This window comes from Panthera leo, chromosome A1 (assembly GCF_018350215.1).
Source record: "Panthera leo isolate Ple1 chromosome A1, P.leo_Ple1_pat1.1, whole genome shotgun sequence".
Lineage (NCBI taxonomy): Eukaryota > Metazoa > Chordata > Mammalia > Carnivora > Felidae > Panthera > Panthera leo.
The window spans coordinates 13,711,963-13,726,859 of record NC_056679.1 but is presented as its reverse complement, the minus strand read 5'-3'; the positions used below and the strand labels follow the sequence as shown (position 1 = coordinate 13,726,859).

At 39.3% G+C, this 14,897-nt stretch overlaps 1 protein-coding gene across 8 annotated transcripts in view; it reads right to left on the bottom strand.

The window, feature by feature from the left end:
* NBEA (neurobeachin) overlaps nucleotides 1–12,974 on the bottom strand; it is a 683,574-nt gene extending 670,600 nt beyond the window's left edge. For 6 of the 8 annotated variants that reach the window (XM_042952224.1, XM_042952367.1, XM_042952503.1 and 3 more), the window contains exon 1: nucleotides 12,675–12,974. In XM_042952224.1, coding sequence (XP_042808158.1) covers nucleotides 12,675–12,974 — 300 coding nt within the window. The remainder of the gene's footprint in view (nucleotides 1–12,674) is intronic. The other 2 variants (XM_042952694.1, XM_042952619.1) reach the window with 1 other exon arrangement.
* Nucleotides 12,975–14,897: the final 1,923 nt, after the last annotated feature.

The following is a 14,897-nucleotide window of genomic DNA, read 5'->3' as shown; positions in this document are numbered from 1 at the left end:
CCTTTAAGATCAAGTTCAAAATTACTTAACAATGTGACCTTCCTAGACTCCCCCAGGAAAAAAGTTAGTAGATCCATGGTCACCATGGCATTTTGTTTAGATCTTTGTAATATCACTTTTTACTATTATAATTTATCTGCTTATTTTTCTATTTCCTATGCTGAACCTCTAGTTATTTAAGGTAGGAACTATGTAATTCTTTTTTATATGCCCAATGAGTATCTTTACTCTGGCAACAGAACACTTAAGTTAGGAGGGGCGCCTGGGTGGCTCAGTGGGTTAAGTGTCCAACTCTCGATCTCAGCTCAGGTCATGATCCCACTGAGCCCCGCATGGCACACATGCACTGAGAGCAAAGCCTGCTTGGGGTTCTGTCTTTCCCTCTCTCTGCCCCGTCCCCGCTTGTTCATTCATTCCCTCCCTCTCTCTCTATCTCTCTCTCTCTCATATAAATAAACTTAAAAAAAAAAAAAGAAAAGAACACTAGGTTAGGATTACTCAGTAATTTATTTAACCATCACTTTAAGTATCCAAGCCTGTCTGAGTGAAAAACAAAAACAAAAACAAAAACATCCTTCTGTTTGAAAGTTATAAACTGAAACTACAAATTAGCTGAGCAAAGTGGAACTGCAGGCACCAAGATAAAAAGAAAAAAAAAAAAAAAAAAAAAAAACAAAAAAACCCCAAAACACTGGACTAAGAGGGAATTTAGATGTTAATTCCTAGTCTGTCAACCACCACAGGATCTTAACCTACCTGGTTCTCTTTCCTCGCCTAGTCAAGTGATAGGGTCAGGCTATTCACCAGATGCAAAGACTATAAAATTCCTTACCCATCCCAAATTTAAACTTTCTTTTAATCATAAATAATGCATATATATACCTAAATACCTTTATCTCCCCCACCCTTGAGAAAAATAAAAACTGAATGTTAAAAAAGAAGCACACATAGAAATTAAAATAACCATAAAAGCCAGTGAAGACAGGATTTATACCCAGGCCAAAAGTGACCAAAACAAGCAAACTATTTCAAAGGTGCAAAAATCCCCATTCAAAAAAAAAGTTCAATAAGCAGCACAAAATTCCAGACTCCATGATAAGTACTCAGGATACCAAGGTGAATAACACAATGTTCTGATCTCAAGGGATTCAGAGTCTCTAGGGCAGTCTGAAAGGTAAACAAATATTTAAAACACAATGTGCAAGTGCTGAATTTGAGGGATGTACAAAATGTTATGGGAGAGAAAAGGATGAGAGGCAGAGCTTTTAGGGGGAGATCAGGGAAGGTAGTATGGTCTAAGGAGACAATGAGAACTAAATCTTGGAACATAAGTAGGTGTTCTTTAGACAAAAGATGGAAGAACACGATGTCTTGAGAAATGCAATAATTATTTAACAAGTAACAGTCAATATGGTATAATAAAAGAAACATTTTTCTATTGATGACTTATCCCATAAGATTTTTAAAACAATTTAAATAGTTTAAATTCAAGGACTCTGAAAAGGTAAAGTTATACAGAATTAGTACAAAAATCATGTAAAATAATCTTATGGTATTTTATGATAGAATATTGCTTATATAATTGAAGCTGAAAATACTTCTAAGATACCAGACCTAGCTTAACTTGGAAAGATGCCTTTTAATTTCATTGAAGATTTTATTATTAATGTCAAGATGATAAAATGAGATAATGCATGTCATATGCTTTACATAGTGCTTGGCACATAAGGAGTCAATAAGTAAATGTAAGCTGCTATCACTGTTATCATCATTAAAGGTTTCTTATATTTTTTTACCGTTTATCCATTATGGAGAGACAGAGACAGAGTGTGAATGGGAGAGGGGGAGGGGGAGAGAGAGAGAGAGAGAGAGAGAGAGAGAGAGAGAGAGAGAATATGAATGAATCAGAAGCAGGCTCCAGGTTCTGATTCTGATTCTGTTCTGAGCTGCCAGAACAGAGCCTGATGCAGGACTTGAACTCATGGACCATGAGATCATGACCTGAGCCGAAGTCAGACACTTAACTGACTGAGCCACACAGGCACCCCAAAGGTTTCTTATATTTTAAAGAACAACATACTTGGAAATGGAACATCTAGCTTTGAGTCTCATTTCTGCAACTAAACTGCTTTGCAAACTTGGACAAGCCACTTAACTTCAGCCACAGTTTACTTGATATATTAAAGTAAACTCAGATTTCCTTCAGAGGGGTTAGGAGAGAATATTAAAAACATAAGGTATGAAACCAAACCCAATCTATAAATGCCAATTACCTCCCCACAAGTGAAAATTTTTAAGATTACGGTAGAAACACATATATGCCATCTTTAAATCAGCTGCAAGTTGTTTCTCTCAGAAAATGAACGTATTTGCTGAAGACAAATATATCCATTTACACTTCCATAAAATTTGCTATTAATCAATGTCTGCTCTACTTTAGTAAACTGAGAGAGGAATCCTAATTACTGAAAATTATATTACCTAGACGTAGAATAATTCCTATTATAACTTATTTGTTTTATCCAAGCAAATGATATATGTGGTGGTTCATTTAATTAATACTAATATATAACAAATCTACTCTTTCTACACAAAATAAATATACTTATGCATACTTTTATTCTGGTTCAAAGTAATAAAGTACCAACATTCAGCCTGATGAAAACCAGTTACCATTTATAAAACTATATAACCAATTATTCCCCAAAACTGAAAATAAATAGTTCACAATACAGTTTTTGCTAGAATCACTTTTGTGTACAAACCCACCAAACTGTCCTGCATTCATTGTGATTTCCTATAAACAGTTAGTCCTTAGTCCTCGACGAGAAGCGTTCCCTACTACAGAACCAACTCTCTGAGGCTGGCTGGACCTTCCCTTCCTCTGCTACTTAATTCCTAGATTTTTCTAACTACTTCACACTTCCTGCAGCCTTAGTTTCCACATCTATAGAGAAGGAATCATATCTGAATAAGAACTTATTCTGAGGACCAGCTAACACAGTACAATTTCACAAGTGTATTTTAAACAGTAAAGAGATATTAACATATAGGCTAATATTATTTTCCAAAACAACTCATCACAAAATAGTTTTTAATCCCCTAACTTGCCCCTTAGGCTTGTTACTCAAGTAGTCTTCTAAATATTTAAGCTAATACTCCCAGGGGGAGGAATTATTTACCTAGGATCACTATTATGTCCTACTACATCTCCATGTGAAATTTAGCCACGTGAGGGAAGGAAGAAATCAAAGTGATTCCAGGCAAAGGAACTCGTGTTACTTCAGGTCTATTCCTTCCCCAGTTTTCCATCTTCCATACTCAAAATAGGTAACTGAGAAAAAGTACCCCATGAACTGTTAAAGACTATGCCAGGATGCAGAACAGACTCCCCATGTTTCACTAGGAGAACATGATCTGTGAGTACTTGAGATCCCTTCTTTGAGAGGTTCACCAGGTTCAGAAACTCAAAACTAAAAGAATAGAGCTCAGCTTTATTTAAATCATTATCTTTTTTCTATGATCAGATAATCCACAGACTCAAGATAAGAATTAAAATAACAGTAGTAAGCACTAAATAAACTGTGTACCAAACACTTTACATACATTTATTTCATTTAATCTGTCCAACAACCTTGAGGTAAATACCCTTTTTTACACATAAGGAAACTGAGGCACGTAAATTTTTAATAGCTGTATCGTATTCCACAATATGGATGTAAAGTGATTTATGTAACCTTTTCTTATTCTTGAACATTTAGGTGGTTGCCATTTTTTTTTAGTATCATAAAACTACATGTATCCCTCATACTTGTCCACAGGTAATTCTTCCTTAGCCTAAAGAACTAAGGATGACTGAAAGAACCTTTTTTAATTTTTTTTAATGTTTATTCATTTTTGAGAGAGAGAGAGAGCAAGCAGGGAAAGGGCAGAGAGGGAAACACAGAATCCGAAGCAAGCTCCAGGCTCCAAGCTGTCAGCACAGAGCCCGACATGGGGCTTGAACCCACAAACCATAAGATCATGACCTGAGCCAAAGTTGGACGCTCAACCAATTGAGCCCCAATGACAAGAACCTCTTTAGATCTCTTGATACATATGGTTAAAATGTCATTCAGAACAACTCTAACATTTTACATGCCCTACAACATCATTTAAGATTATTTTAGCATGCCTAGGACACAAGGGTAATTTTCTTTTTAGTCACCTGTTTTTCATTGTATATCACTATTATGTTGTTATTTAGTAAAAATAAATTTCTATATTAATTAGCAATGTATATTGCTTTCTTGAATTACAACAAGTCCATTGCCAAGTTAATATTTTTTGTTTTGTCCTATGATACTTAATATCTAAGGTTTTTTTTAATTTAATTTAGAATACTGCTCAGGAATCATTGGGGTGTAATGGATAGAAACCTAACTTAAACTGGCTTGAGTAAGACAGGAAATGTATTAGCTTAATGCATTGAAAAGTCTGTGATATAACTGACTTGAAAAGTTCCAAAGATGTCATGGTAATCTATCTCCAGGTTCTAGGTGCTTCTGTGATAGGTCCGTTCTCAAGCATACTCTGCCTTCAAGGCAGATTCCCAAATATAGACTTACATTCTAACATCTTATCAACCGCAATCGTCAGTATTTTTTGTTGTTGTTGTTGTTGTTGTTGTTGTTGTTGTTGTTGTTATTTTGGTTTTTTTCTCTGACAGAATTAAGTTACCAAGCTGCTCACATGTGCAACTATATTTTTAACCAAAAGCTGTTACTGATGATCCAGGTCCAGGTTCTGTTTCTGATCCAGGAAAAGAGAAAGGAATCCAGGGAAACCTCAAACCATAGAAGGCAAGAATCAAGAAGGGATGACTCCCCAAAGGAGTGTGAAAAAACTAGAACGGTTAGCAACGGAAAGAATGGATGTTACACAGCCAAAACCAACAGAAAATTGTAACATTCTAGCCCATGGCTGCCCATACACCTTACAAGCTCCCTTCTTTCCATATATGTATAATTTTTAACACCCGTGTTTAACAATGTTACTACCTTAGCCACAGTAGAAACATACTTATCACTTCAAAGGGTTACAAGGTGAGAGGGGTTGGGGAAGAGACAAAGACAATGTCAAGTTGCTGCATCAAGCTACAAGTCTAAAATCTTTGCACTATGAACAAAGATTATTCTTTGGTCAGATCCAAACGTGCATTCTTTTTGGTGGTACCTTATTTTCTGAAAACATATAGCTACATAAATTTAACTATCTCCCTGATACTTAACATACTATGGTAAAAGAACATAAATAACAACTGCCTCTTAGGAGAGTGGTGAAGATAAACCATGGTCACTGATTCAAAGCATAAACCAGACACTACTGGTGAGAGTAGCAAGAATTCCTTACCCTGGCAATGGAGTTCCTTGTTCAGCCAATTTGGATGTACTCAACCCTACTATTCTCAGAAGACCCTGCTTGTCCATTTACCCTCATGGCCTTAGATTTTCCATCTGGCAGCTCTACTGCTTCAGCACTTATTAGACCACTTTCACTTATTAAAACCCAGAACTGCCGTAGAAGGAAAAGAACACAAGTCTTTGTTTACCAGGCTTGAAGTAACCCTAGAAAATAGTTTTCCTAAAAACTTAGTAAGCTCTTGGTCTATTAACTTCAGTCACCTGAATGAATTAGCATCAAAGCCAGAGATCTTGTCAAGATACAAACAGCTTACCAATCTAGATTTCCATCTTTTCAGTTTCCTAACAATATTCAGTCTCACAGCAACAGACCTCCACAGTAATCATGCCCTTCACCCCCGGCTTAATGATTTTCCTTGAAGCAATGTGAAATGATAACCTGAGTGAGGAGGCATGGCTGTTCTCTCACCTGTTCCCTGGCTGCATCCTCTTTTAAAGCTCTTTAGTAACTGGATTGTTCCTTTGGTCAGGAAGCTGAGAGTATAATGCACTGAGGTGTTTGAGAGAAGCTTATAAAATAGAACTTTAAGTGGTTCTAACTTAAACTCCTGCCAACTTTAGCATGAGGTTAAAAAATTTTTTTTTAATTTAAAAAAAGTAGGTTTTTTAAACTTCAAGGTTCTTGATATTCTGATGCTCTGCTATGCATAGCTGCAAGCAGAAAGGGCCTCTCTTACTTGGAAAGACAGTATCTTCTTCCCTCTCTGCTCTCAAGCATGCCAGCGTGCACCAAAGCTAGTTGCTGTCTTATAAAACATTATCAAAGGCCACAAGAAGTGACCAAAACACTCAAGTATCACTAAAGTTACAGCCTCAGTCTTCCATGGGCAAAGGTAACACCAGTGACCATTTAAAAGAGCTGTTCTGTAATTCCTTAAAAGGAATTGCTATGGAAAAGCAAAGTCTTCACTGCCTTCATTTCAACATGAAATGTCCCGTTTCTGTTTACTAAAGTCTATGCTAGGGAGGATTCTTTCCATTTACAAGTGACAAAACCCCAATTTAAAATGACTTTAAGCTAATAAGAATAAGAATGAGAAACTTTAAAGGAGAGAATGTAATGGTTAGAAGATAATCCCCACAGGCACAGGGAACTGCAGGGGCTCAAGCATAACCAAGAATATACTTCTCACTCTCTCTTCCTATTTAGTCAAATTCTAATACAGTCACCCACAGGTATAGGCTACATCCACCAGTTCAGCATCACCAACAGAAAATTTCAGTGCCAGGTCTTGTGACTGACCCTGTGGCTCCGCTAGAGTTAAGTGTTTATGCCTGAACCAGTCACAGTGATTCTGGCCATGCCTGGGTTATATCCCCAGCCCAGGGAAACCAGCTGAACTAAGAATGGGGGATAGGTGGTTCCTCAAGGGCAACTGCATCCCCCTTACCAAAAAAGGGCAATGTATGGTAGACATCAAAAACAAGAGATGTCCACTATTCCTGGAAATATGACAAATTATAACAATGCTTTTTAATTTATATCCAATGCATTATTCTTTGCTAATAACATCTTTGTCGTGTGCTTATATATTTGACATACACGTAAATCATTGAAAAGTTTGTATCAGATTCTTCTTCCAATACGCCAGATTAAATAAAATACCATTTACATATGTAGTAAGGCCTACATAATGCATACATATTCAACATGCATTTCTAGTGATAGAACTAGGCAATACACTGACAATGAGTCTAATTGATTTCAGGATGTTGGGACTGCACCCTACTGTTGATCATAATTTCAGAAACTGGTCTTCTACTGCCTATAATGGTGTCTTGCCTATTCAAAATGCACTTAACTTACCCAAGAGCCAAAAATACAAAAAAATAAATTCATATCTCCAACTTACAAGGATGTTATATCCAGATAAACCCAACGTTAAGTTTGAAAATTTCAAAAGTCAATAATGCATTTACTACACCTAACATCCAAACATCATTGCTTGGCCTAATCTACCTTAAACATGCTCGGAACACTTCTATTAGCCTACAGGTGGGTAGATCATTTAACACAAAGCCTGTTTCTATAATAAAGTGTTGAAAATCTCCTGAAATTTACTGAACACTGTACTCAAAGTACAGGAAAACAAAATAGTTGTATGGGTACATAATGGTGGTCAGCGTATCAGTTGTTCACCCTCATGACCCAGTGGCTAACTGGGGGATGTGACTTGCTGCCCAACATCATGAGAGAGGATCATATTGCATATCACCATCCCAGGAAAAGATCAAAAGTCTAAGTATGGTTTCTAGTGAGTATCACATTTACACCATTGTAAAGTCAAAAATCATAACCATCATTTGAGTCGGGGACCTGCCCTCTTGGGGTTCACAGAAGAGGGGAAACACATATAAATAACAACACTAGAGATGATAGGTATATCTCTGTGAAAGGAGACACAGGTTTGCCACTATCCAAAAGTAGAGTGTTCCCATGAAACTTTTCATAAGTTGAAATGGCATAAGGTAAAGAGTATCCCCCACTCTCCAAAAGTTGGCAATAGGCTACTTCACTTTCACAAAAGACCTATTACTAATACAGCAACAGCTTTTTTTTTTGTAAAAGCAAAAATCCTCTTCGGATTTCTTTTGGTTAACAAAAACGGTACTAATACAGGTCTTTCATAAAAGTGAAGGGGCAAAACACCAACTTTTGGAAAGCCGGGGATACTTACATGCTGACGATGCATAAAATATGCACAGTAGAGTCAAAAAATAAGAAACCTATGAAACTGATGCAAACTAGTATTTAAAGTAAATATTCAAAAATGTGAATGACTGAAATTTATGATATAGCACATCTGTAATCCAAAATGGGGGTTGAGTCTGCTAGGACCAAAGCATCTCTCTACACTGTGTTTGGAGAAATCATAGTAGAAAGAAAACTTTGAGATACATTTATTTATTTAACAGCACAGTACTTGCCAAAAACTGACTAGCAATATACAAAATACTTATTTAAAATTAATATACCTTGATCATAACCTGGCTATAAAGTATTTGCTGTTTAAGGTCTTGTTTTTTATTCAAGAATAATTAACATACAGTGTTACATTAGTTTTAAGTGTTCAATATAATGATTCAACAATTCTATACATTTCTCAGTGCTCATCAAGACTGCTTTAGTGTCATTACATGGCTAAATTAATCTTTCTGTGGAAAATCTCAGAACTCTAGAAATGGCAAATTCCAATGTCACCAATGCATTCTTAATTTAACTTCCAATACCCAATAGCAAAAATAAAATATAATTCAAGTTAATATGAAAAAGCTTACATGTCAACATAAATTAAAATGCAAAAAATTCCCTTTTAATACAAGTAAATGTGGTTTTGTTAATATTAAGGACTTCCATGATTCTAAGACGCAACTACATATTTTTTAAATAAATTTGGTTCAAATGCAGAACATACCTTTCATTTGTGAAATTCTAAGTATCTTTAAAGTGAAAATGATTCTGATTATCAAGCTACAAATGAAAAACATCTAAGAAAGTTACTGTCACATGCAAGTACAAGAGAATAACGTAAAAATTCCTTTTTAACTAAAATACTATGATCCATATGCAAAATCCCCTCCAAGTATCCAGTACTGCTTTCAATACAATATGCTACTTACATGTAAAAAAATAAAATTATTTGAGGAATTATTTTCTACAAGTAAAGATACACTGATATTGCACTGTAATTTGTGAAAAAAATTTTTACAAATTAAATGCTATAGAATTATACTACCTAAGACAGCTATTCAAAAAACCCTGGTGTGAATTCTTCCATTAAGTAAATGTCAGTCCTCTATTTTATCTTTTCTAAAACTATGTTTACATTAAAATCTTTGATTAAAAGAAACTTTCATATTATAAACAAAGAACACATAATATTTACATAGCATTTACTTCAAGGAAAGAAAAACCTTATATAAACACATGTTAAGGATGTTTACAAAGGAAGCATTGGACTAAGCAGTATGCCTGTTTTGTAACTGCAACAGACAACCAAAATTCCTTCCTTATCCATAGTTAGCCTCTCTTATACTGCCACATTAAATAATTCTTCCTAAATGCAAAGTTTGTTGATGGTCATCTTCTTTCACAGATAAAGCTACATTACAAAATCCTTGGCAATATATTCTCACTGTAACATTATTTATGAATTAATTTACTCATCTTCCTAATGCTATAAATACAAACATGGAGTGCTATATATTAATGTTTCGAGTTAACAGTATCATTATACAAAATACATTCCTCTACAATAGAAATTACTCATTTTATTTCTCATTACATTGGTGATTCTTCAACAAACTCACAATCCACTTCAGTAGTGAAGCAGCTCTACCTTTGGCAAACAAAAGCAGAAAAAAGTACAACCATGGCTGTGTAGAAGTCCTATATATCACTGCATGCTTAAACTTTACTCAGCAAAACTTTTAATTCTTTGGGGAAGGCGAGAGAGAAATAGTACCTGAAAACCAAGTATTAGTATTCTCATACTATCTACAGATAAGAAATGTATGTACAGGAAAAATAGAAAGAAAAATATTTTGGCAAAGGTGACTGAGACTGTTTAAGGTAGAAACTGTTTTGTTTTGAAGTTTCACTAGTTCCCCTCCCTTCTTTTCTGTCATAAAGGGCACTGTGATAGAGGTTTCATTATTTCCACCTAGTTTTTTTATTTAATGTTTTAAATTAAGATTGGAAATTTTAAAAACTCATTTTAGAGATAATATTACAAGCGTCCACCTTCTAACTAGTCATTGAATGCTCCACATGGACTTTACTGATTTATTTATTAATAGAATTAAGTTTTGACAATTATTTTTTAACTGCCTATGATTCCAAATTATTTTCAGAACCAGCTTAAATTTTCACATGACATTTTCATTATGAGTATATTAGAAAGATAAAGCCCTAAACTTAGAGTTCAGGAAATATTACCCTTCAAGTAACCAATCTGAATTCCACAATCAATATAATTAACAACTTAATAGTAAATAACTCCTTTTGTCTTTCATCCTTTCCCCAGAAGTTTCCATTTAAGGACTTCTTGCAGTCTTTAAATATGTACAAGGAAATTTTAAACCTAACCTTTTTTATGCCAAGATCAATGCAGTTACAAGGTCTTATATGGATTTGGGGACATAACATTTCAGTATTAACCTTATTTCCGATTACTCTAATCAAGCTTAACAGTAAAGTTAATTTCTAACATAATGTTTGCATACTGAAACTTCACGCCAGATTTTCACTGCACTGTACAAGAGTTAAATTTCTTTTTTATCTCAAAAGAAGTGCTTCACTTCCTTTCTTAACCTACTGTATATCTATAGAACCCCATCTGTTAAGAACTGATCTGGCATACATCATTACTGCTGCAGAGTCTGAACTGGTTACACATTCCAATCAGTTTCCAGCTTGTGAGAGCTCTATTGCCTCTTTCCATGTCAAAATGTATTAAGCATAGAAATACTTATTAAAATAACCCAATACCACATAATCTGAATAAAAATGATACTGATTAGGTGAAAACGGGGGGGGGGGGGATTTAAATGTGTCCTTTCAAATTTTTAAAAATACAATACCTGCTAACATTCTAACATGTTTTGAGATTTCATCTTATTTTAAGAAAAGGCAAGTTACTGACCTCCTATTCGCAGCTAGTTAAAATTAAAACTCCCAAGAAACAATATTTCTATTACTGTTTTGAAAAGAATTTGGTTATATCAACGTGGTGACATTTCCCCAAACTTACATTGACTTTTGTGGTGATTTATTTGAAGGTACACAGAAATAGAAAGCGGTGTATTCTATTTAAACAGTAATAAATATAACAAAGACATATTCTCCTATCTTTGATTTGATGTACTAGCAAAAAAAAAAAAAAAGAAAAGAAAAGAAAGGAAAAAAAAAACACTTCAACTTTTCTGTGAATTTAAGAGGTTCATAAACCACAGACATTAATCCATGTCTCAGGGCACCAGTGCTGCAGCTTTCTTTCAGTTTTCCAATAGATCAAATAAAAATAATTGCTTGGCTAAAAAATCAGACTGCATGGGTGTTATAAAATCCCCCTGCAAGCATATTTTTATATTCCTGTGACTCCACACCAAATACAATAGTCAACTGATCGCTCCATTTAAGCCTTGTCTTCCAAAATCCTACCTTACGTGTGTCAAAGACTAGATATTGCAGAGTTCTGTTTTTAAAAGCTTTGCTGCAGCAAAAACTGCATTTGCAAAACATTAAAAATGAACTACTCTTTAATTATCTGCAATTTATGATTCTCCTCTATTTCTTCCCATTTCTTCCCCTGACATCTTGAACGCTTCGTAGGCTCTCCGTAGATAGCGCAAAACATTAAGTCATACACAGTTCTGCAGTAACTCTTTCTTATCATGAAACAAACCAACACCTTTCCTTTGATCTTTATCCACATGCCACGCTCTCGGAAGGCAACCATAGAAACCAACCTGTATGATTTGGTGCCCTCACATTTTAACACCTTGTGCGCACACACACACACACACACACAAATGACTAACAGGCCAGCATATTCAGGGCAATATTACAAAGAAAGAAGGCTGCCTAAAAAGAGATGGGGCGCGCGCGGGGGGGGGGGGGGGGGGGTAGATACTGCTACAACACTCTCCATCATAACCTCTGAATATATTTAAAGGCAGATGCAAAACTGCATCATTTCCCTCATTCGAAAACATCATAGCCCAGCTGCTCAAGTTAGAGCTAATGCGCTTCTCACATTTCAGTAGCACGGGGGAAATTAGGCTCTAGGGGCAAGGCTTTCATCCTCGGAGAGCGACACCACGGACAATTAAGAGTGTAGAAAAAAGAACCCCGGAGAGCAGGGAGGTCTCCTCTCCCCCCAACTAAACTCTCAAGTCGACCCAAACCCTGCACAAGGAATGATTTCTACTCATAGGAGAAGTGATGGTAAGCGGTGTTAACTTGGGCACCGCACTCAGGTGGCAGGAGAGGACCAGAGGAGAGCGGGGAGGTGGCGTGGCTACGGCTGCGCGCAAGCAGGTCACCCGCTGGGCAATACCCGCCCGACGATCGGTGCTCCCAGGGACGCGCTGCGTGTGCGACCCCATGGGTGGAGGTGTGGGAGCGCGAGGCTGGGGGGGTGGGGGTGTGGGGGGGGGGGGAGGCTATGGGGGCTGGGAGGCAGATGGAGAGCACGCCTTTTCCCTTACCAGGTTGAGCACCGTCTCCACGATGTCCCTGTTGCTGACCTCTCCGACCTGTATGAGTCCAATCAACACTGCGAATTTCATCCGGATGTTGCGGATCGGCACGGAAGGGTTAATCATCCCCGCGGGCAGCACCACCGAGCCGGAGCCGGACGCCCCCCTCAGCTCCCCCATCCCGCTGCCCCCGCCGCCGCCGCCGCCCCCGCCGCCGCCCCCGCCGCCTCCGCCTCCGGCCCCGACGGCGATGAGCCCCACGGGCTGAGGCTCGAGCCCCGGGCCCGGGCCCGGCTTCTCGCTCGCCATTTGCCCCCCTCCTGGGGAGAAGGGAAGAGCAGAGGCGCTGCCTCCGCCGGTACCGTTATACCTGCCTCGGCCCCCGCCCCCCGGCCGTCGCCTCGGAGCCCCAGCATCCACCAGCGCCGCGGCGCCGGGCCCGCTCCCGCCTGCGCGTCCGCCCGGCCCGCTCCGGCGCCCTCCCCGGCGGAGGCGGCGGGTTATTCCCAGGCTTATTCCCGGCGGTGGCTGCGCCGCTAACCGCTGCCCGGCGAGCGGCAGTGCCCGCCCAGCAGCTGGAGCGCGGCTGCCGCCGCCGCTGCCGCTGCCTCCTCTCTCTCCCCCTCCCGGTCCGTCCGGCCCGGCCCGCCCCCCGCGGAGATGCGGCCGCCGCTCCGAGAAGCTCCGGGGCGCGAGCGGCTGGCCAGCACGCTGGCCGGTGCGGAAGCTCAGGCTGTGGCCGACGCTACTGACGCTGCCGCTGCCGCCGCTACGGGCGCCACTGTTGTTGTGAAGCCCCGACGCCGCCGCTCACTCCGCCATGTTGCCGCCCCCTGCCTGCGGTAGCGGCCACTGCGCCTGCGCAGAGCCTCCGGGGGCGGAGCCCTCGGAGCACCCCCTCTTTTGCCCTGCCCTCCTTCTCTTTCCACCCACCCACCCCGCCACCCCTCGTTCCTCCCCCAACCACCCTGAACGGATAGACAGGTGAGCAGGTGCATGGGGACCGCTGCCAGACCCCGGGGCGAGCTGGTAGAGGCGGGGCGGAGAGTGGCTTCCGCGTACTTTTTCCCTTGAGGGTGGATTCTCCGGGTGAGGAAGGACACAGGGAGTGTGTGTCTTGCCTCCGCTGCCTCCTCCTCCTTCCCTCAATATCCTCTTGCTAAGAGGAGGTTCATCATCTTCGCCTTCATCATTGCATCCAGCAGCTGTCCCTGCCAGTGCCACGTGCCTCGTAAGGTAGGGGAGTGGCAGACGACCTCTTTCTGCCCCTCTTCGCCCTTCCTCGCAGTGTTTCCCGCCTCCCCCCACCACCCCCCGCCCCCGAATTTCCTTAATAAAAAGTGGCTGGCAAAGCAGAAACAAACGCACGGTGGGGAAAGATCTTGCATTGTCGGGGAAGGATACGGATGGAGTGTAATGGTTCTTTCTCTACAGCCATGAAAGAGGCTGACACCTGCACACACAGGAACGACTTAAAATAGAACTTGTCAAACAGTGATCCGCTCTGGATGGAGCTCCGAACAACAAACAGCTCTTGAACTCGCCTACCAGCCTAAAAAGGCTGCACTGTGTGACACTAAGGGTAGTTTGCTGCGAACTACAAACCCCACATTTTAAAAATCCCTTGCAGTCTTCAGGTACGATGCCAGCTAATGATACTTCCCTTTTTCTTAGTCGTGTACAGTTCACAGGTTTTTGAAAGGATCTAAAAACGTAGGGAATCCTCACGGCCAGCCTTAATCTGTGAAAAAAAGTAGATTACTGTATCTGCACAAATATAAAAACAAAAATATTACTGTCAGTTTAAGAAAATTAAAATGTATATGGTAATCTTGCTGCTACTATTGAATTAAAACTAAGTAGGCATGACTGCTGTTTTCTTCTTTGAAACGAAGGATGTAATTTCCCTTAATATTTCATCAAGTATGCCCTTTTCAATAAAGCCACCAGAAATATTTGGTATCTTGAGGTATATTCAAGTCATTCCAATTGTTATCTCAAATAAGAAGAGTCAATATACAAATCTATCATAATCCGATTTTTTATTACATTTAATCGGAACAGCTAGTCAAGTTAGCTCTCAGGATATTGGAACATGGTAAAATTCTAAAGTACTATAGGTTGTGTATAACACAGCTCTCAAAACCGGCCCTTAGGATTAGTTTTTAGTTGTGTGTGAATTTGTTTAAACTTGCACTGAATTGATTAAATCATCAAGCAAAAAAATCCCTT